At 39.0% G+C, this 25,918-nt stretch overlaps 1 protein-coding gene across 1 annotated transcript in view; it reads right to left on the reverse strand.

The window, feature by feature from the left end:
• The window catches only part of LOC131721859 (fer-1-like protein 6), a 205,746-nt gene that overhangs the window by 154,795 nt on the left and 25,033 nt on the right, over window positions 1–25,918 (reverse strand). The window contains exons 7-15 of the mRNA XM_059014974.1: window positions 24,765–24,843; window positions 18,240–18,396; window positions 17,796–17,982; window positions 14,245–14,437; window positions 13,512–13,861; window positions 12,794–12,902; window positions 12,257–12,452; window positions 11,962–12,082; window positions 3,627–3,727 (exon numbers count right to left, since the gene is read on the reverse strand). Of these exons, the coding sequence (XP_058870957.1) occupies window positions 3,627–3,727; window positions 11,962–12,082; window positions 12,257–12,452; window positions 12,794–12,902; window positions 13,512–13,861; window positions 14,245–14,437; window positions 17,796–17,982; window positions 18,240–18,396; window positions 24,765–24,843 (1,493 nt within the window). The remainder of the gene's footprint in view (window positions 1–3,626; window positions 3,728–11,961; window positions 12,083–12,256; window positions 12,453–12,793; window positions 12,903–13,511; window positions 13,862–14,244; window positions 14,438–17,795; window positions 17,983–18,239; window positions 18,397–24,764; window positions 24,844–25,918) is intronic.

Below are 25,918 nucleotides of genomic sequence, written 5' to 3' on the forward strand. Positions count from 1 at the left end.
AGACAGAAAGCCACCAGGGAGATAGAAGAGGGTCGAAACAACTGGGTTCAGATAGGCAGAGACTTTGAAAAAAGAAACATAGTCAAACACAACCACCAGAAATCAAAACGTCAAACAAATTTGACCCACTTCAGAATTTAGATGATGAAAAACCAGCATCAAGAGAACGAAAGGAACAACATCCAGGGCCCCATGAATGGTGCTGGCCAGGCAGCAAAAAAAAAGGGAGGTCATGATTGTTGGGGACTCCATATTGAGAAACACAGCAAGTTCAGTGCGCAGTCTGGACCCCATTACAACAACAGTGTGCTGCCTTCCGGGAGCCTCTGTCACGCACATCACTGAGAACGTGGACAGGCTCCTAGAACGAACAGGAGACAACCCGGTAGTAGTCGTCCACATTGATACAAACAACATTGGAAGAGACAGACCGAGATCCCTGCTAAACAAATTCAGAGAGCTAGGAAGGAAATTAAAAACAAGAACAAAACTGTGGTATTTTCTGGGATACTGCCGGCACCTTGCAAAGGACCATACGGACAACTGGAAATAAATAATCTAAATGCATGGCTGAAATCGTGATGCATACAGGAAGGCTTCACCTTCCTTGAAAATTGGACCACATTTTACAACAAGGACTATCTATATAGGCGGTACGGACTGCACTTAAATAAAAAGGGAACCAATCTACTCGGAGAAAGGTAGCGCTATACATAAGAAATAGTCTTGAAGCCCAGGTGTTAAATCTGGACAGAGAAAACAACACAGAATCAATATGGATCAGAATAATGGACAAAAATTCAAAGGGCATAATAATAGGAGCATGCTCTAGACCGCCAAATTCAGACAGCAAGCAAAATAATCTGTTATACAATGACATTGGAAATGCATGTAGCAAAGGAGAAGCCATTTCAACTTCCCACATATAAAATTGGAAAACCCAGTGGGGAGCACGACGCACGAAAATGAAATGGTGGAAATGACAAATGACTGCTTCCTAACGCAATTTGTCAAGGCACCAACTAGAGGGGAGGCATGCCTTGATTTTGTCTTTTCAAATAGCGAAGACAGAATAACTAAAACAGAGGTCAGAGAACCATTGGCAAACTCAGACCACAACATGGTCTCATTTGAAGTGATTTTTAAAACCCCAAAAGTAATGACTAAAGCTAAGGTTTACAATTTTAGAAAAGCAAACTATGAAGGTATGAAACAGAGACTAACAGAAGTAGATTGGAGTAAAATAGAGAAAACATCCACAGAAAAGGATGGCTGTTTTTTAAAAAATGTAGTACTAGAGGCGCAAAACAATTACATCCCAAAAGTAGACAAATCTAAATCTAAAACAAAATGGCCAAAATGGTTTAATATATCAATTTAAAAAATATTCAGCGAAAAAAAGGCACTTTTCAGAGCGTTTAAAAGGGACCAAAAACAAAGTACACAGAAAGAGTACTTGGAACTCCAAACACAAGTCAAAAAGGAAGTTAGAAAGGCCAAGAGAGAGATAGAAATCAATATTGCTAAGGGGGCTAAAACCAATTCCAAAATGTTTTTCCAATATTATAACAGCAAGAGAACATTCAAAGAGGAGGTTAAATGTCTAAGAGATACAAATGGCAAAATCATAGACGAAGAAAAAAAATAGCAAATATATTAAATTATTATTTTTCACAGGTTTTTACAAAGGAGGACACGGACAACATGCCCCACATGTCGACCTGTTCCTACCCAGTTTTAAATAACTTTAGTATAACAGAGGCAGAAGTCTTAAAGGGACTAGGAGCTCTTAAAATAAACAAATCCCCTGGGCCGGATGAGATCCTCTCAATAGTACTCAAAGAAATGAAAGAAGTTATTTACAAACCGCTAACCAAGATCATGCAACAGTCTCCTGACACAGGGGTTGTACCGACAGACTGGAAAATTGCAAACGTAATACCAATCCACAAAAAGGGAGATAAAACCGAACCAGGTAACTACAAACCAATAAGCCTGACTTCTATTATATGTAAACTTATGGAAACTATAATAAGATCCAAAATGGAAAATGACTTATAATGGTAACAATATCCTGGGAGACAGTCAGCATGGTTTTAGGAAAGGGAGATCATGTCTAACTAACCTGCTTGATTTTTCTGACGATGCAACATCGACAATGGATAATTGCAAAGCATATAACATGGTTTATTTAGATTTCCAGAAAGCTTCTGACAAAGTCCCGCATAAAAGATTAATTCTCAAACTGAACACAGTAGGGATTCAAGGAAATGCATGCACATGGATTAGGGAGTGGTTAACATGTAGAAAACAGAAAGTACTGATTAGAGGAGAAACCGCAAAATGGAGCGAGGTAACTAGTGGTGTACCACAGGGATCAGTATTAGGTCCTCTCCTATTCGTAATCTACATTAATGATTTCGATTCTGGTATAGTAAGCAAACTTGTTAAATTTGCAGACGACACAAAAATAGCAGGGATGGCAAACACCGTTGCAGCAGCAAAGATCATTCAAAATGATCTAGACAGCATTCAGAACTGGGCAGACACATGGCAAATGACATTTAATAGAGAAAAGTGTAAGTGTATGGGAGATACTGAAATTGAAGAAGGAATCTATGATAAAGACCTAGGAGTTTATGTTGACTCAGAAATGTCTTCATTTAGACAATGTGGGGAAACAAGGAGGCTGTGTGGTCCAGTGGTTAAAGAAAAGGGCTTGTAACCAGGAGGTCCCCGGTTCAAATCCCATCTCAGCCACTGACTCATTGTGTGACCCTGATCAAGTCACTTAACCTCCTTGTGCTCCGTCTTTCGGGTGAGACGTAGTTGTAAGTGACTCTGCAGCTGATGCATAGTTCACACACACTAGTCTCTGTAAGTCGCCTTGGATAAAGGCGTCTACTAAAAAAAAAAAACTATAAAAAAGGTCAACAAGATGCTCGGATACATAGTGAAAAGTGTTGAATTTAAATCAAGGGAAGTAATGTTAAAACTTTACAATGCATTAGTAAGACCTCATCTAGAATATTGCATTCAGTTCTGGTCACCTTGCTACAAAAAGGATGTTGCTGCTCTAGAAAGAGTGCAAAGAAGAGCGACCAGAACTGAACACAATCAGGTTTAAAAGGCATGGCATATGCAGACAGGCTTAAAGAATTGAATCTATTTAGTTTTGAATAAAGAAGACTACAAGGCGATCTGATTCAAGCATTCAAAATTCTAAAAGGTATTGACAACGTCGACCCAGGGGACTTTTTCAACCTGAAAAAAGAAATAGAAAATAGGAGGCACTTTTTTACACAGAGAATTGTGAGTGTCTGGAACCAACTCCCCAGTAATGATGTTGAAGCTGACAGCCTGGGAACCTTCAAGAAGCTGCTTGATGAGATTCTGGGATCAATAAGCTACTAACAACCAAAATGAGCAAGATGGGCCGAATGGCCTCTTCTTGTTTGTAAACTTTCTTATGTTCTAGTAGTCATAGTAACTTTGGCATTACCAGTACCCAGTGAAATGTGTTATGTAATGAATGGGTTGTTGCACCAGCATTGCCTTTCTATGGTGTCTAACATGAATTAAAAAGAAAGTATAATAGGTTAGAGATTCTGTAAAAAATGTTTTACCCACTACTGTTGACAAGTTCTTCAAAAACACTCTGCATCCGTTCATCTGCTGTGGTATCTGATAGTCTGTCCAGTTCTTTCACTTCTTCTAAGCCTTCACTCTACAATATAATCACAAATGCAATGATTGGTGAGCAAGGTTAAGCATTGCTTTGAAAACTTGATTTAATTAAACAAAATGGTATACAAAAAGAACAACTTAATATTCTTAGCATTTTGTAAATAGTATCCAATATCTCAAAACATGTATCATTGATATGCCCAGATGCTGAAAAACACATGTAATGGAATTTTAAAAACAGTCTAGGACATTAAACTGTACATTGCAATGAGAGGAACGCTATCCATGAACCAAGAGAATCAAGTGCTAGATAAAAATCCAATATCTCAAAGCGCTTGTTCTCTAGTGGCTAAGTTAGCACCCCATTTTTATTGCAATAGGAACTGGTAGCAACATGAATAAAAAGTGGGGGCTAAGTTTGCCCCAATTGTGCATTGTGTGCCACTTTTACATTACAGGACAGACCTTTTTTGTAATAACGTGGCCCCTTTTGCAGATCTCACAACTTCATATGGCGTCAAATCCCTTTGTTCTAACTTTGTCTTTGTACAAAGTTGCATTAGTAGTTCATTTAATTCCCCACAGGTATGTCACATTTCATGACGTCTGTCATTTACACCCACAGATATTCAAATGCTGTTTTTGTAGTGTTTTAACAGAGGCTTAGTGAGTGTTATGTTACAACATCGCCATCTAGGGGATTGAGGGTGTATTTCGGGGGTTAATGTTCATGTTACTTAATAAATGCAGGTTGTTCAGTTTATACTCCAACTCTACAACTCTCTTACACATGGTGATAGAAGTGAGCAGAAAAGAACAAAAAAAAAACAACGATTCCAGCTCAGAAAATAAACTAAAGGGGATTGAGAGAGAAGAAGAGACCGCTGGGTGAGTCCTGAAAAGAGACTTTCATATTAAGTTAACACACAGCCTTTCAGGACTAAGATGGTGCGTTTTTCAGATCGCGCCACCGGAAAAATTTCCTTCCAGTAAAACTGAAGAATGGTCGAAATGGCGTCACCGATTTGAGCGATTTAGTTCTGCTTCAGGTTTATGTGAAAAAGATTCACATATTCAATTTAACACATTAATTTACGATATGGGAGATGAAAGAGACAATATCTTGGGCTCACTACATTTATCGGAAGACGATAAGAAATATGATAGACTATGATAAGGTTAAAAAAGTGTTAGAAACACACTTTGTTGTACGGCGCAACACAATCTTTGGAAGAGCCAAGTTTAACCAGAGACTGCAGGAGCAGGGAAACTGTTGATAGCTTCATTAGTGCTCTGCATGGTTTAGCTGACCACTGTGAATATGCAAATCTTTATGAGGAGTTAATACGAGATAGGCTGGTAGTGGGTCTATCTCATGTTAATACCAGACAGGCTGGTAGTGGGTCTGTCTGATGTTAATACCAGACAGGCTGGTAGTGGGTCTGTCTGATGTTAATACCAGACAGGCTGGTAGTGGGTCTGTCTGATGTTAATACCAGACAGGCTGGTAGTGGGTCTGTCTGATGTTAATACCAGCCAGGCTGGTAGTGGGTCTGTCTGATGTTAATACCAGACAGGCAGGTAGTGGGTCTGTCTGATGTTAATACCAGACAGACTGGTAGTGGGTCTGTCTGATGTTAATACCAGACAGGCTGGTAGTGGGTCTGTCTGATGTTAATACCAGACAGGCAGGTAGTGGGTCTGTCTGATGTTAATACCAGACAGACTGGTAGTGGGTCTGTCTGATGTTAATACCAGACAGGCTGGTAGTGGGTCTGTCTGATGTTAATACCAGACAGGCTGGTAGTGGGTCTGTCTGATGTTAATACCAGACAGGCTGGTAGTGGGTCTGTCTGATGTTAATACCAGACAGGCAGGTAGTGGGTCTGTCTGATGTTAATACCAGACAGGCTGGTAGTGGGTCTGTCTGATGTTAATACCAGACAGGCAGGTAGTGGGTCTGTCTGATGTTAATACCAGACAGGCAGGTAGTGGGTCTGTCTGATGTTAATACCAGACAGACTGGTAGTGGGTCTGTCTGATGTTAATACCAGACAGGCTGGTAGTGGGTCTGTCTGATGTTAATACCAGACAGACTGGTAGTGGGTCTGTCTGATGTTAATACCAGACAGGCAGGTAGTGGGTCTGTCTGATGTTAATACCAGACAGGCAGGTAGTGGGTCTGTCTGATGTTAATACCAGACAGACTGGTAGTGGGTCTGTCTGATGTTAATACCAGACAGGCTGGTAGTGGGTCTGTCTGATGTTAATACCAGACAGACTGGTAGTGGGTCTGTCTGATGTTAATACCAGCCAGGCTGGTAGTGGGTCTGTCTGATGTTAATACCAGACAGGCTGGTAGTGGGTCTGTCTGATGTTAAATTGTCCGAAAGATTGCAGCTGGACCCCGATCTCACCCTGGCTAAAGCAGGTAACCAAGCTAGACAAAACAAAATAGTAAAAAAACAACAAGTTGAGCTCAGATGCAATGTTCAAGGGGAAGAAACTAACCCTAATGTAGATGCTGTCACTGCACATAGAAAAATGCAGGCTTTCAACAGCAAGCCAAAACAAAACAAACAAGTTTACAACGACAATAAAAGAAAAACAGCAAATGTGCGGTAGATGTGGGAGATTTCCGATACATAGCAGACAACAATGTCCTGCCAGGGAGGCAGAATGTTGAAATATACATAGCAGACAACAATGTCCTGCCAGGGAGGCAGAATGTTGAAATATACATAGCAGACAACAATGTCCTGCCAAGGAGGCAGAATGTTGAAATATGCTTAAAAATGGGACAGTCTGCAGCAGTTTGCAAATCAGTCAAAAGTATCAGCACAATCCAAGAGGAAATGCCATTAGAAGATGAGGAGTTTACATTCCCTGGACTGATAAATGACAAAACTCAGAGCGCAACCTGGACAGCTGAACTTATCTTAAATGGCACAGAATTAGAGTTTAAGATTGACACTGGCGCTGGTGTAAAAGGAACCATAGGAAGCTATATGGACCTGGAAATAACCAGCTTAATGTGTTGTGATGTGATGTGTAATTCACCGGCACATTGACCAAGGGAAAAACTTCAGTGCAGCAAAAAATATTATAAAAGGACTGACTAGACTTCTGTTGGGACTGCCAGCCATAGAAGCACTAGGCCTCACAAAAAGAATTGAAGCCACAGAAGGGAACTCTAGAAGAAGAAATTCCCACAAATATTCGTTGGTTTGGGAACGCTGCAAAAGGAATACAAAATAGAACTCAAACCTGATTTGGAACCATTTGCACTTACCACACCAAGAAGAGTTCCTTTGCCGTTGAGACAGAAAGTAAAAAGAATGGAGGCAATGGGAGTTATAGCTCACGTTGATAAACCTACCAAATGGTGCGCAGGAATGGTGGTAGTTCCCAAACCTAGTGGGAAGATCTGCATCTGTGTGGATCTCGCACGCCTGAATGAGAATGTACGCAGAGAAAGACTTCTTCCATCAGTGGACCAGACCATTGCTCAGCTGTCAGGAGCAAAAGTTGTTCCAAAGTTGGAAGTCAGGGTTTTGGCAGATAAAACCTGCTAAAGAAACTGCGTTACTGACAACTTTGTAGATTTTATTTTAAGAGACTTCCCTCTGTATATCTTCAGCTCCTGAGCACTTCCAGAAACGTATTTCTCAAATATTAGAGGGCCTGGAGGGAGTACTCTGCCATGCTGATGACATCCTGACTCATAGGAGGAGTCGATAAAAACAATGCACTTCAGAGGCTGCAGGGGGCCGGTCTCACTCTCAATGAAAAATGTGAGTTTGCCAAAGAGACTCTTCTGTTTGTGGGCCACAGAATATATTTATGTGCATGTTATCCAAGAGATGCCACAACCCAGCAATATAGGAGACTTGCGATGTATCTTGACAAATTTGTGCCTCACCTGGCTGGAAGGCAAAATCACTGAGAAATTTACTAAGCAAAAATAATACCTGGACTTGGAACCACTTTCAACAGCAAGCGTTTGAGGAGATCGAAAAAGACCTGCGCTCACAAACTGTCCTCGCACAATATGACCCCAAAAGAGAAACAACAGCACAGCTGACGCATCGTCATATGGGCTTGGAGCTGTTTTAATACAAAAACAGCCATATGGATATTGGAGGCTGTAGCAGGGCAGAGGAGCCCTGTGTGTAGAATGGTGGTAGGGCGGAGCTCTGCGTGTAGAAATGTGGCAGGGTGAGAGCCTTGCCTTTACATTCACTGTGTGTGTTGGGATTTTGTAGTCCACAGGAGGGGTGTCATGTCCAAAGGCCTAAAAACTACAGATCCCAGAAGCCTCTCGCGCTGAATGGGAAACACCTGGGTGCATTTGAGGAGATTGTGTAAGGTAATTATTGTTTCAGTGTGCGTAATTATTGTTAGGACCACAGGTATATAAGCTTGTCTTTGTTGTCTGTGTTGGTGGTGGGTGTTCAAAGAGGAGTAACGAGAGAACAAGAGAGAGAGAGAGAGAGCAGAGGAGAAAAGATTTAAAGAGAAAAGTACAACTGCTACGTGTGCTGGAAGGACCAGCACTGTACTTGTTTTGGTGACTGGATGTTTGTGTTCGAGACTTGTTTTGTTTGAACTTTTTATTTGGGCTCTGTGAGCTGTGTTTTTGTATGTCGTTATTATTTTATTTTTTGTTGAATAAATACACGCTCCACTGCTTCAACCCGCAGTACCTGTGTGTGTGTGACAACGTCCTGGTCTGGGGACATCACCACCAAGAAGTCCTGTCCCAGAGACCGTGGTAGAAGTAGAAATGGAAGCCCTAGCAGTGACCTGGGCTGTAAGACACTAAGCAAATACTTAGTGGGGATGGAGTTTCACATACAAACAGACCACAAGCCTTAATTGTGGTGTTAGGATCAAAGAATCTTGATGAGCTCCCACCAGGATCCAGAGATTTCACGCAAGAATGTTCAGGTTCATGTATACGATTGCGCACATGCCTGGTAAAGACTTCATCACTGCAGATACTTTGTCACGGACACCCCTGAGACAGTCACTATCCCCAGAACAGAATACACAGTGGGAAGAAATCAATATCTATGCTGATATGTTAATGGGAGCCCTTCCGGCCAGCACAGACTGCTTGGAGCAAATCAAAATGAGCTAAAGATGTAGTTTGCCAACAGGTTCCTGATTACTGCACAAATGGATGGTCTGAAAAACATAAAACACCTGCTCCCTATTGGGCAGAGAGAGGCGAACTGTAAATAAAGAGCTGTTATGAAGGGCAGCCAAATCGTAATTCCACACTCTCCTAGGCAGGAAATACTGGATAAGATCCACAAAGGTCACCAGGGAATTACCGAGTGCAGAGAGTATGCAAAGCAGTCTGTTTGGTGGCCAGGTGTTAGTTAAGAACATAAGAACATAAAAAAGTTTACAAACGAGAGGAGGCCATTCAGCCCATCTTGCTTGTTTGGTTGTTAGTAGCTCATTGATCCCAGAATCTCATCAAGCAGCTTCTTGAATGATCCCAGGGTGTCAGCTTCAACAACATTACTGGGGAGTTGGTTCCAGACCCTCACAATTCTCTGTGTAAAAAAGTGCCTCCTATTTTCTGTTCTGAATGCCCCTTTATCTAATCTCCATTTGTGACCTCTGGTTGGCAGATAAAAGACTCCAGAGCCAATGATTGCCTCACAACTTCCCAAAAGGCCATGGCAAAAAGTCGCCACAGACCTGTTTGAATGGAAGAGCCACACCTATCTCTTAGTAGAGGACTACTATTCACGACATGTGGAAAATACAAAACTGACCCATACAACCTCTCCCGACATGATACAACATCTCAAATCCATTTTTGCGTCACGCAGAATTCCAGAGGAAGTCATGTCAAATAATGGACCCCAGTACTCAGCTGAAACGTTCTCTTTGTTTGCTAGGGAGTATGGCTTTAGGCATACAACAAGCAGCCCAAGATACACTCAAAGCAATGGGAAAGCAATTTAGCCCTGTTAACATATAGGTCAATATGCCTGGAACAGGGCTGTAGCCCAGTAGAGCTTCTTATGGGCAGAAAAATAAGACATGCACTACCAGTGTCTACAGCCCACTTGGAACCACAGTGGCCAAACCTTAAAGATTTCAGAGACAAAGATGAAAAAATCAAGAATCGACAGTCACTTTAATCATCGACATGGAGTAAAAGAGTTTGCAGAATGATCTATTGGAGACCATGTCTTGATAAAGCAACTTCTATCCAAAGGGACTGTCATGGAGCAAGCAGACACCCCACGTTCCTATGTAGTTGAAACACACAAGGGAATGGTCTGGAGAAATCGACGCCAGCTGGTGGTCACAGCGGCTTGCCCAATGAGACAGGAGCAGGCTGCTGAGAACGTCACAGAAATCTCACCTGAACAAGCTGCACCACCTACATCTGAGGATACCAGGTCAACAAATGCTGAGTCTGCTGTGAGAACCAGAAGTGGTAGACTTTCAGAGCCACCAAAGAGACTGAACATATGAGAAGAAAAAAGAAAGAAAAAGAGATTGAACTAGAAAAAGAGAAAAACAAATGAATAAATAAATAGAACATTAAATAACAAACCAGAGGAAGAGGGGTGTTAGGATGTTTTAAGTTAACATAGGATTACTGAGTGTTATGTTACAACACCACCATCTAGGGGATTAAGGGTGTTACTTCGGGGGTTAATGTTCATGTTACTTAATAAATGCAGGCTTGTTCAGTTTATACTCCAACTCTCGTCCTCTTTAATAATGACACAGTTTTGTATGTGATATGAGAGATGAAACAACTGGGTAGCTGTGGCAATACCAGAGTGTAACATCTAGTACTTTTAACCATTTTTGTATTTACAGTATTTATAATAATCGTGTTAATTGCCTAACTCTTTCTTGCTGAGAACTGAACTTTGTATACTGAGCTTTCAAGAGAGGTAGCATCTGTTCCTTGTATAAAATAAAGGAGTTACTGACTGTCTGCCAAGTCAAGATAAGTCAAAACATATTCCAGGTCTGTTTTGGAGATAGTGAAGGGTACATTGGATATTTGTGGGAATGTGAATCAAGAGGAATAATTGAAAGGTCAGCGCAACTCGCTGCCCCCTGTGGCTTCGTCCCAACTGAGCAGCTGCTTGAGGATGACACAACTAAGACAGAAAGTAAGGGAGATAAAAAAAGGGTGAGTTAGCGACCAAGACCGAGACACAGACTTGGAGGAGAAAGCACATAGCTAGCTGATCTTTTCCAAAGCTCCCTCCTGCTGAAGGACAGATGCCCGTCACCTGTGCTCCCATTAGAATCTGGGGTAATATCCATGCTCAGTGTTACACTTGCTGCTTATATATTTGAATGCATTTTTATAGAGACTCAAAATAAAGTGTTTTGATTCAGACACACTTTCATTGTTGTACTTTTCTCCTTCTTCCTACACCTTTAGCACCTATTCTGACATCATTAAAAGGCACAGGCACCCCACTCCTGGTACAATAATCGGACACAGAGATTTCCACACAAAGTTCCGTCCTGTATAGGTAGCAACTAAACTGTTTTATTTGGGGATTTCAGGTTTGTAGTCAGTGAAATGCCACAACTGTTCACGCTCTTCATGTATTTAGATAAGCACAAGACATAAAGTGGATATGTGTCATTTTTTGTGAGTGACTATACAGCTCCACTGCAGGGTAGAAAAAAATAAAATGCCCACCAAAAATGTTGTCTGTCACGAGACAGATTAATCCTCTGCAACACAAGAAAAGCTTCTCTTCAGTTTTAGGCAAAGCCACAACAACACATTGACAGTCTGTACAAAAGTCTAAACTGAATAAAATGGCATTCTAATATATTCTTACAGCGAGATACATTTATAGTCAAACATTAGAGGCAACATACAAGGCCATGGATTGGGCCAAAGGTGACCATTATTATTGCTGTGTCCAAAATACTGCAGGAATGTACTGTAGCAAGCTGGATCAAGAAGCAAATCACTTATTACTTCCAATCAGTAAAAAAACAAAGGGAACCACTGACTTTGATCACATTCTCTCAAAATAAAGATGTTTTTATCAACACTATCAAGAACAATAGCAATTTACAATATTAAACATGAATAATGGAAACTAACATCAGCCTACAGGAGGCAGACCTCTCTTGAAAAAAATAGTTTAGATGTATACACAAAGAAAAATGTTTATTTGATAAGAGAAAATCACACAGAATTTACACAAACCTGTTCTGTAAGGAAACACATAAAATAAATAAAACAGAAACACTTACAAATGCAATTGCTATTCTCTCCAAGACGTTTGAGTAGTAAAGTCTGAATATTTGACCTTCCCAGTAGCTCACAACGTGTATACAGGGCTTTCTGTTAAGAAATGGCAAAAAGCAGCAATTTCTGTGGAAAAATAAAACAAATCAGTAATTTAGCTTTACAAAACCAGTTAAGGCTAGATCTAAATAATCAATAGCATTTTTTAAAGTGCATATGCATCTAATTGTGTTTCATATTAGCAGTAAAATTGTATTATGTGGTTAGTCTAAGTGACCACAAGGAAATCATATTTGAAACCTGTTGCCATCCATTATCATTGGCTTCTCTGATTTGGTGCTGGATTTGCATGACACGGGATCCTGGTCCCCAGCAGCCTCCCCAGCAGCCTCCCCAGCATGTAGAAGGGGTGAGCTTTCTGGGTGGTGAGATTCAGAAGCTTTCTTTTTACTTGTATTTACAGGAGAAACTCCATCGATGATGTTCCCATAGTTCCCTGGAAAATTAATAATGAATGTAAAACTGGCATTACATTCAAAACCTAAATGAATCAGTCAATGGACTGTTCTTAAGAACAACATTAGAAATACAATACAATTCAAATATTATTCCAAGATAGATTTTGTTGTAACATCATTATGACCAAGTATCTGAAGAATGAGCTGAAAGCACATGGTTTTCAGTACGTCCATCTTCCATAATGTAGCTTTTATTCAAACCAAACTAAAAAAAACTATCAACACATGTAAATGTATAAATAGTTCAGTACATGTACCAGCAAAAGACTTTAGCAGTGATTTTTGAGATGCAAAAGGAAGTTTAGTAGTAATTTATTACCTATGGTAAACTCAAAGCTGATGGACTTATCTCCTATCTTCCTGTCAATCATTGTTGCGTCAAAAACCACGCCAAACAGAAGAAAACTCTCCATGCTGTCTTCTGTGATCTATGGAATTGTATGGTGTTATAAACGATTAGAAACCTCACAACTTGTACCAATCAGGAAGCTCCATTGCAGGTCACTACCACACCGGTGGAACTTTCAGATAGAAGAAAAGCAAAACAGAGATAATATTTCAACACGCAATATGTTGAATGGAGACATTCTGAGGAAATATTGCTGGACCAATTAGAGCTCAGGCCATCTGTGACAAGATAAGGTGTCCCCTATTACACTATTATTGATTTACTCTTTGATTTTGTGGCAGGTAGGCAGGGATAGGGCCACACTTCTTTATCCCTGAACGTAAATTGGTCCCTGGCTCCCTCTATTCCAGCCATGTACACAAGGGCCCTGTAAACTGTATTGGGTACATGTGTATAGCTATACTAGGGAAAGCTGCACCTTACCTTGGAAAGCCTGACGTTTGCTGTCAGTATTTTGTTTAATTAGTATATTTTGGTTTATACTTCTATAATAAAGTGTGCAAAAGCTGTTTGCTTGTTGCCTGTCTGACCGTTCCACTTGGTCAATCCTGCCACACCATTCATCAATTAAGTATAGTATTTCTTTACCACATTCCCTAAACTTATGATAACACATTTTCAAACAAACCTGAGGAGGGGATTCAATAGCAATAACTTCAGTCCTGTTGGCGACTATCCTTTCACTTGCTGCTGACTTTGCCTCCTCCCCTGCTGCAGGTACCTTCTGCTCTTTTCCCAAACCTTTGGGATCTTTTGAGTCCTTAGGTGAAAGTTTCAAATCTTTTGCTATTTTAGTTAATTTTGAGTCGGCTGCTGCTCCGGAAAGGATCTCCACAGCTAATTCCACCAGGATACGACCCCTGAAGGAAACGCCCTCGCCAACACCTTCATTGAGTGTTTGATTGTCATCCATTAGGCTGAAGTTACGGGCTGAACCATAAAGATTGATCCATGCTGGGCCAAAGGTGGGCAAGAATCCTACAATTATAAAAACATACTGTATGAGTCTGAGAATACTAAAATAGTTTTAATGCACTGTATTTTACTGAAAACAAAATAAGAAAAAAAGAAATCCAATCCAGCGAATGAGGTGGCTGCTTCTGCTGAGGGTATCGGAATAGCCTGCAGTCAGCATACTGTATGTTCATCCTTGAATGTCCTCTGTAATTTGATCAGGTTGTACTCAGATTTGACTAGAAAATGTTTATCCTTAAAACCAATAATCTGATAGAGGCTGACACTGAAAAATATGTTTTATGGGAAATTTAAAAAAAAACACCTTTTTTTAAAGATTTAAAACACTTATAAAACTTTAAAAACCTGTTTAGTCTTTTAAGAAAGCATTTAACCCTATACATTACCTTTGTCCCCATCCTGTTCATTTGAGATTTTTCTTAGATCAATATAGTGAGTTCCTACAGCCACATCATTCATGCTCCCTTCATCCCACACCTGGATTTTAACTCTTCTACAAAGAGGAGGGAACATTTCTTTGAAGACAATCTGCTCATTCCAAACCGGATGAGCAGAACTTTTCTGGACGGCTGTTCGACCCTTTAAAGACGAAAAAAGCATATTTACCCTGATTATCAATGTACTGTTATACAGTTAAACAACTGTAACTAAGTACCATTTGTTTTCCATACCACACAAGTATACAGTAGGCATGAAATAAAGCTTAATTTCATAATAAATAACGTATTACAGTCGGCACTCACATATCCGACCCTATCAATCAATCAATCAAATTGATTTTGAATAACTCCTTTCATGCCAAGGCATCCCAAAGCACTTCACATTACAAATAAATATACTATACAATAACGTAATATACAATACAATATCAAAACACATCCAAAAACAAATAAAATACATTAACAAAATTCTAAAACAGGTCATCCCAATCTACAGAAAGGCGTCTGCATAAATATGGGTTTTAAGCTTTGATCTAAATGCATTTATTGAGTCAGCTTTACAGATTTCAACTGGAAGATTGTTCCATAATACAGGTGCATAATGACTAAAGGCTCTGCCACCACAAGAGCTGTGTTTTACATTGTAGTCACCAGAAGCCCAGCATCAGCAGATCTCAACGACCCTGTAAAATGGTGACTTCAGTGACGTTTAAACGAGTGTGATGCATATCTGATTAGTTCATTTTGGTCTGTTCCAATCCTTGTCCGTTTTTTCAGGGCACACAAAAAAGATACAATGTCAAAAATACAAAATGACTTTGTTTTAAAATAAGTAAGTTTCCATTTAGATGTACTGTAATTGGTTTTGTTGGTACAGTACTATATTTTCAACAGAAGAAGTATTTTAATTCAGAAGGATATGATTTTGAAAATATCACTTGCCAAAAGAGATGACATGTGGACTGTAATACAGTTTCCAGAATTAAAACAGTATCTGAAGTCAGTATTAAAAATTGCAGAATATAGTGCTTGCTAAGGCCATAATGTCACAGTTCACTTGCAAATGCAAATGCACAAAAGCAACTAAAGAGCACAGATTTTTTTTTAAATGCATCTCACTATCTAAAACTGTTAATGATTAACTGTTTTACATTACCGTAGCTTGTCTCGTTCACTTTGTTTTTGCTGCATTTTCGTCATGAAATTGGAGGAAGTGCTGTGTAACTGCACAATAAAGATGTGGGCTGTGACGGATAAACAAATACATTGTAACATTGAAGAGATAGGCTTTGTATCAGAAAACTGGTGATGGAGTCAAAAATCGCGAGTGACGGGTAAGTGCATTCATTTGTTACAAATGTATAATGGGAATTGATTTGTTTCTTAAAACGCGACTGACATGTATCTGAGTGTCGTATATCCGAGTGCTGACTGTACTCTATTCCTGTGGTATTTATTTGTCTTGTATCCTTCCCCATCCCTCATGTTTAACTTTCACTGGTCTTTTGTGATTTCTATACCATGACCAGCATGTGTTGGGGGGTGATCAATGTTCAGAGTAATAAATTCATACAGGGCACCTGCACTTTGTTCTTTACCACTATGACTGCTGTCACACACACTTAACAAGGAATTGACACTAAAGTGCAAATTGCACCCTGGCTCATGAAGAAAATAAACTGGTTTTTTAAGCTTTTTAACATTAACAGTTTTAATTTGCTTTTATTTTAAAATAATGAAAACTGCATTTTGGTGTAAATAAAAAGTTTCATAAATTTGTCTGACAAACAAACAAAACTATTCCATTGTCAACATTTAGCATACTAATTTTGTTGCATTTTATTTGCAGAATCATATTGTGGGAATTAATGTTTAATCTTTATATTGAGGTCTGTGTACTTGGCACTGCTTTGCCTACAATACAATATGTATTAAAATGTATTGAGAAAAGACGAAGGACAGTATTTTACTGCCACCAACACACGTCAGTTTGTCACCTTACCAAAAGGTTTTTCTTTTGCTAGTACAGTCGTCTCCGCGTATAGGAGCACCTCCTAAGAGAACACTTCGGCTAAGAGAACACCCTTGTGGTGAAACAGATTTTCCCCATTGTAAATGCCCCAGCTAAAAGAACAGGAACTTCACTTAAAAGAACACCTTTTTGGCACCACTAGCGATTCGTTCACAACGGATACAGTACTGTTTTGTAACCCAATAACTCATTATCATCAAACTTAAATTCAAATGGTTTATTCAATCTTTTCAAAAGTGACTGGTCATCGCGAGAGTATCTTGAGACACACTGATTGGTTTATTAAATCTTTCCAGAACAGCCGTCATATGCTTGAATTGTTTTGTATTCTGATTTCCACGAGTGCACCTCATCGCTAAAAAATAGTATGTAAACAAATGGCAAAATATTCGCTGTTTCTCTTGCTACAAAAAGTTGTAAATTGTTCAAGTTCTTAAAGAAAACCTGAATCAGACACAAGTCGCCAAGCAATTTGATGTTTTCTGTTCTGGTGAGTTGCTTCACCATTCTGTTAAATAATTCTGAGCATGTCTTGAATACTGTACATGTACTCATGATTAATCTAGAGCTCCTGCTGCATTTCTTAACATGTGTAGGGGTGCTGTGTTAATTTAGTTTGACAGTTAGTTTATTATTATAGTTTAGTAGCATACACTTGCTTATTGCTTTTCCCTTATTCTGTTCATTCCATATGTTGATGTATGTGCATCATGACAAGTAATACATATTTATTTATTTATTGATTCATAAAGGATCAGTTAAGCCCAGCCACATGATTGGTGGTCCAGTGGTTAAAGAAAGGGGCTTGTTACTAGGGCAGCAGTGTGGAGTAGTGGTTAGGGCTCTGGACTCTTGACTGGAGGGTTGTGGGTTCAATCCCAGGTGGGGGATACTGCTGCTGTACCCTTGAGCAAGGTACTTTACCTAGATTGCTCCAGTAAAAACCCAACTGTATAAATTGGTAATTATGTGTAAAAATAATGTGATATCTTGTAACAATTGTAAGTCGCCCTGGATAAGGGCGTCGGCTAAGAAATAAGTAATAAATAATAATAATGAGGTTCCCAGTTCAATTCCAGCTCAGCCACCAACTCACTGTGTGTGACCCTGAGCAAGTCACTTAACCTCCTTTGGATGAGACATAAAAACTAGGTCCTATTGTAAGTGACTGTGCAGCAGCAGTTGTGATGCATAGTTCACCCGCTAGTCTCTGTAAGTCGCTTTGGATAAAAGCATCTGCTAAATGACTAAATAATAATAATAATAATAATAATAATAATAATAATAATAATAATAATAATAATAATAATGTGTCTGGTGGCTCACTCCGTCTTAGAGAACACTTTGGCTAAGAGAACACTTTGCTTGCTTCCTGAGGGGTGTTCTCTTAGCCGGATACTACTGTAGTAGAATATGATAATTGATTAAACAAATGCAAATGCAACAGATAATAAAAAAGCAATACCATTTGACCAGAAAAGGCAACAACCACATATGGGTCTATAAGGTCCTTATCATCTCCCCTGAATGCCTTTGTCATGTTGGCCATGATGCTTGAGTTCATCCTGGGAAGGCCTTCTGCTCTGTAGACCTTGATGTAAAACCTGGCCCATGGTCTTTCTGATGGAAACCCTTTGGGAAGCAGAAGATTCCTAGGGAAAAATCGTAATGTTATATAAGCACATAGCATTCTAATCCTGGATTTAAAAAGACCATTACAGATCAATACACAATCTGCAGTGTTTTACAGATCAATACACAAGCTTCAATGTTCCATAGTGTTTTAGTTTTTTCCATTAGATTGTGATGGACTGGATACAATTAACTTTTTCAAGACAATGTGATGATTATAACCCCCATTTTGGCCGAATTAGTAAACTGATATAGTTAAGTAACTATGGTTACTTACTTTTCAATGTGTTCCTCTGTATCACTGGCTTTCTCTGTGGTCTGTACAGTGTCCCCTTTCCCAATGACACGGATATCACATTTTAGATAGCCTTTGACACCTGTTCTAATATCAGCTGGATCAGTAAGTACTGCCCACTTATTGCAGAATTGGTGACCTAAATAATATAAACAGCAAAAACATTTATGCAATTTTTTAATTTAGTTTAGTTTGTTTGACCCTTTGATGCAGATTGAAGTGTGGTTCAGTTCACGTGGAGTGCTATGTGAAGCCTCTGAGAACCACATAATAGCACCAGGATGAGCATCACACCAAGTGAACCGAGACCACTTGAAATGGTGTATTATTATTATTAATTATTATTATTATTATTATTATTATTATTATTATTATTATTATTATTATTATTATTATTAATAATAATAATAATAATAATAATAATAATAATAATAATAACAGCTAAATTGCAGTTGGTTGAATGTAAATCATTTTCATAATCATGATTGTCTCTGGCATTTCCTTCAAAAGAACAGTGTTTTTCCAACAAGTGCTCTGTATGTTCCGTTTCTTCGGCAATGATTTGATGTTGTGAGCACCAAATAAACCAAAAGAACACAGACAACAGCACAGCCACAGCATGTAAAGTATTCTCAACGTTGGACATGATGGGGAAAACATTCCAGAGAGAACTTACACTCTAGTAATCAGCAAGAGAGCTGAATGCATTTGGAAAAGTGCAATGTGAAACCAGTAGAACTATAGTGTGGATGAAGCAGCAAGTGAACTAGACAAACCAATAGAACTATAGTGTGGATGAAGAGTAAGAGTAAGAGTTTAGGGGCAGTGCACAGTTTTTGATTAAAAAAAAATGCTGTTTGTGTATAGCTCATGCACATGACTTCCTGAAACAGAAGTGTAAACACCAGAAATGTAATTGTCATAGTTCATCGTGATATTTTATTTTTGGTTGACAAAACAAGGATCCTCCAATATTCGCACACGTTTCCTTTCCAGCGCACAAGAAAGAAAAAGGCACTGGATGCGTCAGCAAGCTCCAGTTGTTTGTTTAAAACTTTTGTTTGAATGATAAATGGTATAGCAATTTACCAATGGTAAACAAAACATGTTTTTGTTACTGTATTCCCTCAATTTGCAAATACCTGCACAATTCATTCACATACAATAATAATACATCTACACTGTTTGTTTCTCATCACTAAATTCGAGAGACGCTTTGCATGTTTATTTTAATAACACAAATGCATTGCGTGTCAGCAGCTTTCCTGCTGTGTGTCTAAAGCCTATATAGCTGGCTGAAAATACAATGAGATGCTACAATGTAAATTCTCTCTTTCTTGGTGACTGCTATTTTGACGTTTTTTGTGCGTTCATAATTACCTACCTATAACACCGCAAGGTCTATCCCTGTTAAAAAAATATTTTATTTGTTGATCAAGGTGAAGCATAACCCATTCATAAGTATTCATATTGGTAGAAAAATAATTTACGTGCTTAAATTATAATCCGTGTGTAGTTTAATTGTTTGCAAAATAAACACCGACATTTATTATCTGTTTTTGTATGTGTTTAATTTCATGCTTAATTCTTAAAATGTGGTTTCACAGCGATACAGTATGCCACCTGTCCGGGTTTGACCCGGACAGTCCAGGAATAGGTGTGTGGCCTAGTGGCAGGAATTAACAAACCCGCACGCCCTAATGTTCGGTTTCAAGTGAAACGCATAAGAAACTCCAACCTTCCTTTAATATTTTCTTTGACATACCGTATAACACGACATTTTGGAGTGGAATTTATTTTGACTTTATTGTCGGTTTGGATTGGATCGCCAATAATCCTTCCACCAATCAGAGTGTGGCATACAGTGTACGATCCCGCCCTCTGACAGACTGGTATGTAGCACAGGTTAAAGAAGCACGCGCTGGACAAGGGAAAGAATGTGTCGGATGTCAAAGTGAATATGAGAATGGCAGCGAGTGATGAAGCCAGTTTGCTTAAAAAAATTAAAAGCAGACCGGACATTTGGATTAAGGAAACCTGGCATTTATGATGCGACCAGAAACTCTGAGACTGTGCAAATTTGCTTCGGATTGTTAATGTCGATACGTGTAGACACTACTATCCACCGGAGAAGGGGTTGTAGCATTCTGTGGCCCGTGGTCCGGACCACGCAGCGCTGTGACGTCACAGTGGTCCGGACCGCTCCAGATGTCGCTGTTATGTTATGATATAACAGTTTCCTTTTCATTTTCTTTATTGGCAGTTATGTTATTTTCCAAATACGTATCTTTCAGTAATTCATACCAGTGTTTAAGTTTATAATAATGTGCTTGGGACCCGTTACCATTGTCATGTGTATTTAGAAAATTGATTTTACACTTCCAGAAACGTTATCTTTTGTATAAGGTAAATATTTTCTTGTTTTAAAACTTGCTGGTATAATATATAGCCTGCATATTGCAATGGCCCCTTTTTTATGTATTTTTATTATATATTTTCTTTTTCTCCGCCGGGATTTGAATTGCTGGCCCTCGGCACTAAAAGCAGACATGCTACAGTTTCTCTAAAGGGGAATCCCCCTTACCGGGGTTTGTAGTCATGTCTTTTATGCACACATACAATGTGCCTATTCGGCAAGTAGGGGTCATTCATTACAATATGCATTATGATAGCCTTAACTACAAATTCACGGGGCGGAGCTATGCCACCTGATAGTGTTTATTGACAGAGTTAGTAAACATATACACATAGAGAGAGGGGCTCCGCCTCTTCCAGGCCCAACATTTACTTGATCGATAGACACGATAAACAGGAGGGGGGCCACCGACTTTGAGGTGACCCGACATACGAGAGGGGCACCGTCTCTGAGGTTACCCGACATACGAAGAGGCTCGCGAACCGGAAAGAAAACATGAATTAGTATTGATAACACAAAAGAGGTTCCGGCTCTTCCTGACCCAACATATACAGTAGGGGGGTTCCGTCACTGAGGAGACCCGACAAACAGGAGAGGGGCCACCGTCTTTGAGGAGACCCGACAAACACGAGGGATGCCACCGCTTGGGGACCCTCACATAGAGGCATCAGACCTGAAAGAAGAATCCCAAAAGAAACATACATGCAGATGGAAGGGTTTGGCCGGGGATCCCCTCTGACTCATGGAGAACCCTCCTCTATGAGGTAAATGAAGCGGAGCTTAACAAAGGGTTGGAGAAAGTGGAATCACTAACACCCCAAAGATGGACCCCCTGCTCCCCGCTGCTATAAGTACTCCATTATTGAGGTACGCAAAAGTAGATGGGTCTTGAAATCGCTTAGGTTTAAGCCAAAAACGAAAAAACACAAGACAGCGAGGTAGAGGTGACTAATGTTTAAATAAGGTAGATTTAATTGATGACAGCAGATGATAGGTTGTTGGTGCTTAGCTCCGCCCCCTGAACCCCACATATAGGTTAACATATACACAATGACAATAATAAAACAAACAAGGTGTAGCGGGTTTTCTGATGAGTTTCATAGAGACTTAGTTGTTGTAGATGTTTTTTTTTCTATGTGTTTAAAGTTATGTTGTCGTTGAATAGTACTTTTGCACTTTTGACAATGCCAGTGGCTTCTGTTTACTTTTGAAGAACTTTTCATTTCAGCACAATAACAGGGAATGATGCACCTGTCTGTGGAAATACACAATAATAATATATACTACTAATTATAATAATCTTGATTTGATCTCGTATTTTGTCATACTTGTACTTGCTAGAACCGAAGTCATTGTATTTTATCTTGCTCTTAATTGTATTAATACTTGCACTGTGATTCTTAATGTATTTTTGTTTACGACTGTAAGTCGCCCCGGATAAGTTTTGGCTTTATTGTTAAAGTTTTCACGCGTACAATACTGTCCTACAAGTACTACATGATACTGTGATCATTCCACTGTGTTATGTTAATGAACCAGAGCTACGTTTTCAAACTGAGAGTTAGCACATGGCTATCGTTAAAGTGTACTGCAGTTAGTAATCCTTTCCAGTTACTGATATCTTAACATTGAAGGGCCAGATAAGAACGAGAAATATTGTAAATCATTTTTAGAAGGCCGCCTTTGTTCTCCAAGTTGCTGCAGTGACATTGTAGATGCTATAACTAGTTACTGTAAATGAGATACTGTTTTAGCAGACGCATTTCATTAAGTAAACATGTATTTGAATGTTTTTTAAATTAAAAGTAGAAATACAAAACTTGTGAATGTGCTAAGTGATAAATGCCAATTCAAAAACCGTCAAAATCTAACAAGGTAGCAAATCTGCAACTGTAGGCCTAATACCAGCCAAAATGTTCAGTTATACGGTACTTTATTTGCTTAAAGGATTTCCACTATCTTATTAGAAATGTACTGTTTAGCACACTCTACTGTGCCCCCAGCATTTGAGTAATGCTTTACATTACAGTGATATGTGTGTGATTAAATACATAACCTTTACAGTAAAATATGGGTTACTTACGATATTTAATGGTAATTAAACCACATATATGCGTGCGTGCATGTATGAACATTGCATATATAAATTCAGCGGTAGCCATTAGTAACATTGAAAAACCCGAACCAAATATAAGTACATTCTGACTCGTCTTGTGTCTCTTTACCGACACACAACCAATAGTGCGGTAGTTTTTAACGTCTATTAATAACGTTTGTTAATATTTATTATCGGGTGGGGGTGGGAGGTGTCGGAATTTGCCATGACACGATGTCTGTAAAATAATTCTGACCGCCACAAACGGGCTTTCAGGCTCAGAAATTATTTGTAAAAAAAAAACCAACAAAAAGCAGGTAGACAGGATCGTCGCTTCAGAAATGGCATTGATTTACTACAGCGTTACTCATCTCCACAGCTACGTGTCTCAGGTAAGATTAGCCTCTAACCTACTATGATATAGCTACTATTTTACTGGATTGCAAGTTCGATTGCTAGAAATATCATGCGCACAATACTGTGTATACGGCATGATTATTGATTTGTACCGAGATCTGGTGGTATTGTGTTAAACTGTATTACAGTATACTGCAGTTTTGATAGAGCTAGGCTGACTGAGAAATATGTCCGGGTTTGAAAAGGTGGCAACCCTAGTGCTGACTCCTGCTGAATAAAGTCTGCTGTTTAGCGAACGAGATCCTGTTGCGGTCGGCTGGGTCCTTATTTTCACTCAACGTTACAATACTATTGCATTTGAATGAATTGTGCTGGTATTTGCAAACTGAGGGAATACAGTAACAAATAAAAGCAAAGGCTATTTAACGGCCATTTAACAATGAATTGTATTTTAATGGAACTGTGCGGTGCTGTCTTTCTGTCTGTGCACTTGCCATTCAGACGAAAGTTTTAAACATATAATTATGAGGAGAAAAAGAGCTTGCTGACGCTCCACTGTCTTCTGTATTTATTGTGCGCTGGAAAGGAAACGTGTGCCAACATAATGGAACCTTTTTTTTCTCAACCAAAAGTAAAATATCATGAACTGGTGAGAAATTGCATTTCTGGTGGTTACAGTTATTTTTCATTAAGACATGTGCACATAAGCTATATACAAATAGCATCATTTTTTTAATTAACACGTACATTACCCCTAACCTCTCACTCGTATGCAATAATTTATTAATTTTTTTAAACCTGACATCTCCATATTTCAGACAACCTGCCTGTCTCCAGAGGGGGTGTCTGATCAGTAGGGGTTGCCAAAGCTCAAGCAGGCTATTTCCAGACTATTTCCTTTACTTGCCCATGGGATTTCAAAGGCCAGTGCAGTGCTCCCTCAACAATTTGGCCCAAGCAGGATTCAAACCACGCTCCCCTGCACCACAAGCTGCAGTACTTACTAGGTGAGCCGCTGGGACTTTTCCATCAAAATATGCTATAGAGCAGCTTTCCACTGCTTCATATCATTCACTCATATGAACACTCAATCAAAACATACCGTCCCTTTACAAATATGCTATAGAGCAGCTTTCCACTGCTTCATATCATTCACTCATATGAACACTCAATCAAAACATACCGTCCCTTTACAAATATGCTATAGAGCAGCTTTCCACTGCTTCATATCATTCACCCATATGAACACTCAATCAAAACATACCGTCCCTTTAAAAAAATACTATAGAGCAGCTTTCCACTGCTTCACATCATTCACTCATATGAACACTCAATCAAAACATACCGTTCCTTTACAAATATGCTATAGAGCAGCTTTCCACTGCTTCATATCATTCACCCATATGAACACTCAATCAAAACATACCGTTCCTTAGATGTTATAAAAAAAGACAAGTGTTGATGAGAATTCTTTATAAATGTCTTCATATGATATAACGTGGGCTATAATGGGGAGATTTGTATGTTTTTTGGTTGAATGGACTCTGCAATCCCTGGTGTATGGAGAGCCATCAGTTAATGATTCTATACAGTTCAGCTTTATATACATTTTTAGAAAAGTACATATTGATAGTCATACCTGGCTGCTCATAAACTGTTCCTACATCCAGTTTAAAAGATCCAATCAAGAAGCTGCGCATAATCTTAGAATGCATGACCTGGGGGTTGTAAGTGCATCATTATTAATATAGTTGTATTTATATGTACAGGTATTTTCTTTTGTTACTCCAAGACATTCTCATGTAGTATCACGCATTGATACGTTTTAGAAAAGGAACAATAACTCAACATACTTTAGATAGTTTCTGATAAAACACTTATAGACAAAACATTAGCACATCAATATCTGATATTTTTAAACACATTTCTCACAGTGCTGTAATGTGTCAGCATGACTGCCTTACATATTTATGGATAAGTCTTAGCCTTTTGAGCAGATATTTGTGCAGACTACACGTCTTAAAAATATTGTCTTTGTTTTAATACAAAGGTAAATACATTAGGGAAAGAAAGTTCATTTTCTGCAATCAATTCATATATACAAGTCAAAAAAAATGAAATGGCTGGAAGTGCACGACAGGTAAGCTCAATGCATGTGTCATGGGTAATGGGTCTGGTCAGGGTGAGGGACTTATGAGAATGAGCTTATAAAAGGTAATACAATGAAATGTTATATTATATACACAAATAACAGAATTAGAGCACTGAAACCAATAATCTGCATGCATCTTTGGGGCACAGCAGAGCAATGATAACCAACTGATATTTCCATTGATAAGTTTGTAAAATACATGGTCATATTAGGTTAATGCCATGGTCACCAACACATTAAACATGAGCTTATACAGCCCTAATATGAAGTTACTTCCTAAAATGACACAGTGGTGGTGACAGCTTTATAAAATAACTGGCACCTCCAATCAAACTTGACCGACAGAATCACAGAATACAGCTGTGTACCAAGTATGAAGCCAATATCTTGATGCGTTCGTCTCTTTAATCCAGAAAAAAAGACATGACCATAATAAGGCATCAATCTTCGGTCACAGAGTGATGGGTGCCTTTTGATTTTGCCTGTGGAGCTTCCATAACACTAACAATATGCAACCGGGAATGGTTAATGAAAATTAGCAGCTGAAGCAGCGATGGATTTGCAAACTCATACTGTGTGTGCTGCCCTTGCATGGGTGCCCAATTGTATATACTGAAGTTGAACAGGTTTTTATGTTCAAT

Source organism: Acipenser ruthenus, chromosome 49, assembly GCF_902713425.1.
Source record: "Acipenser ruthenus chromosome 49, fAciRut3.2 maternal haplotype, whole genome shotgun sequence".
Classification (NCBI taxonomy): Eukaryota; Metazoa; Chordata; class Actinopteri; order Acipenseriformes; family Acipenseridae; genus Acipenser; species Acipenser ruthenus.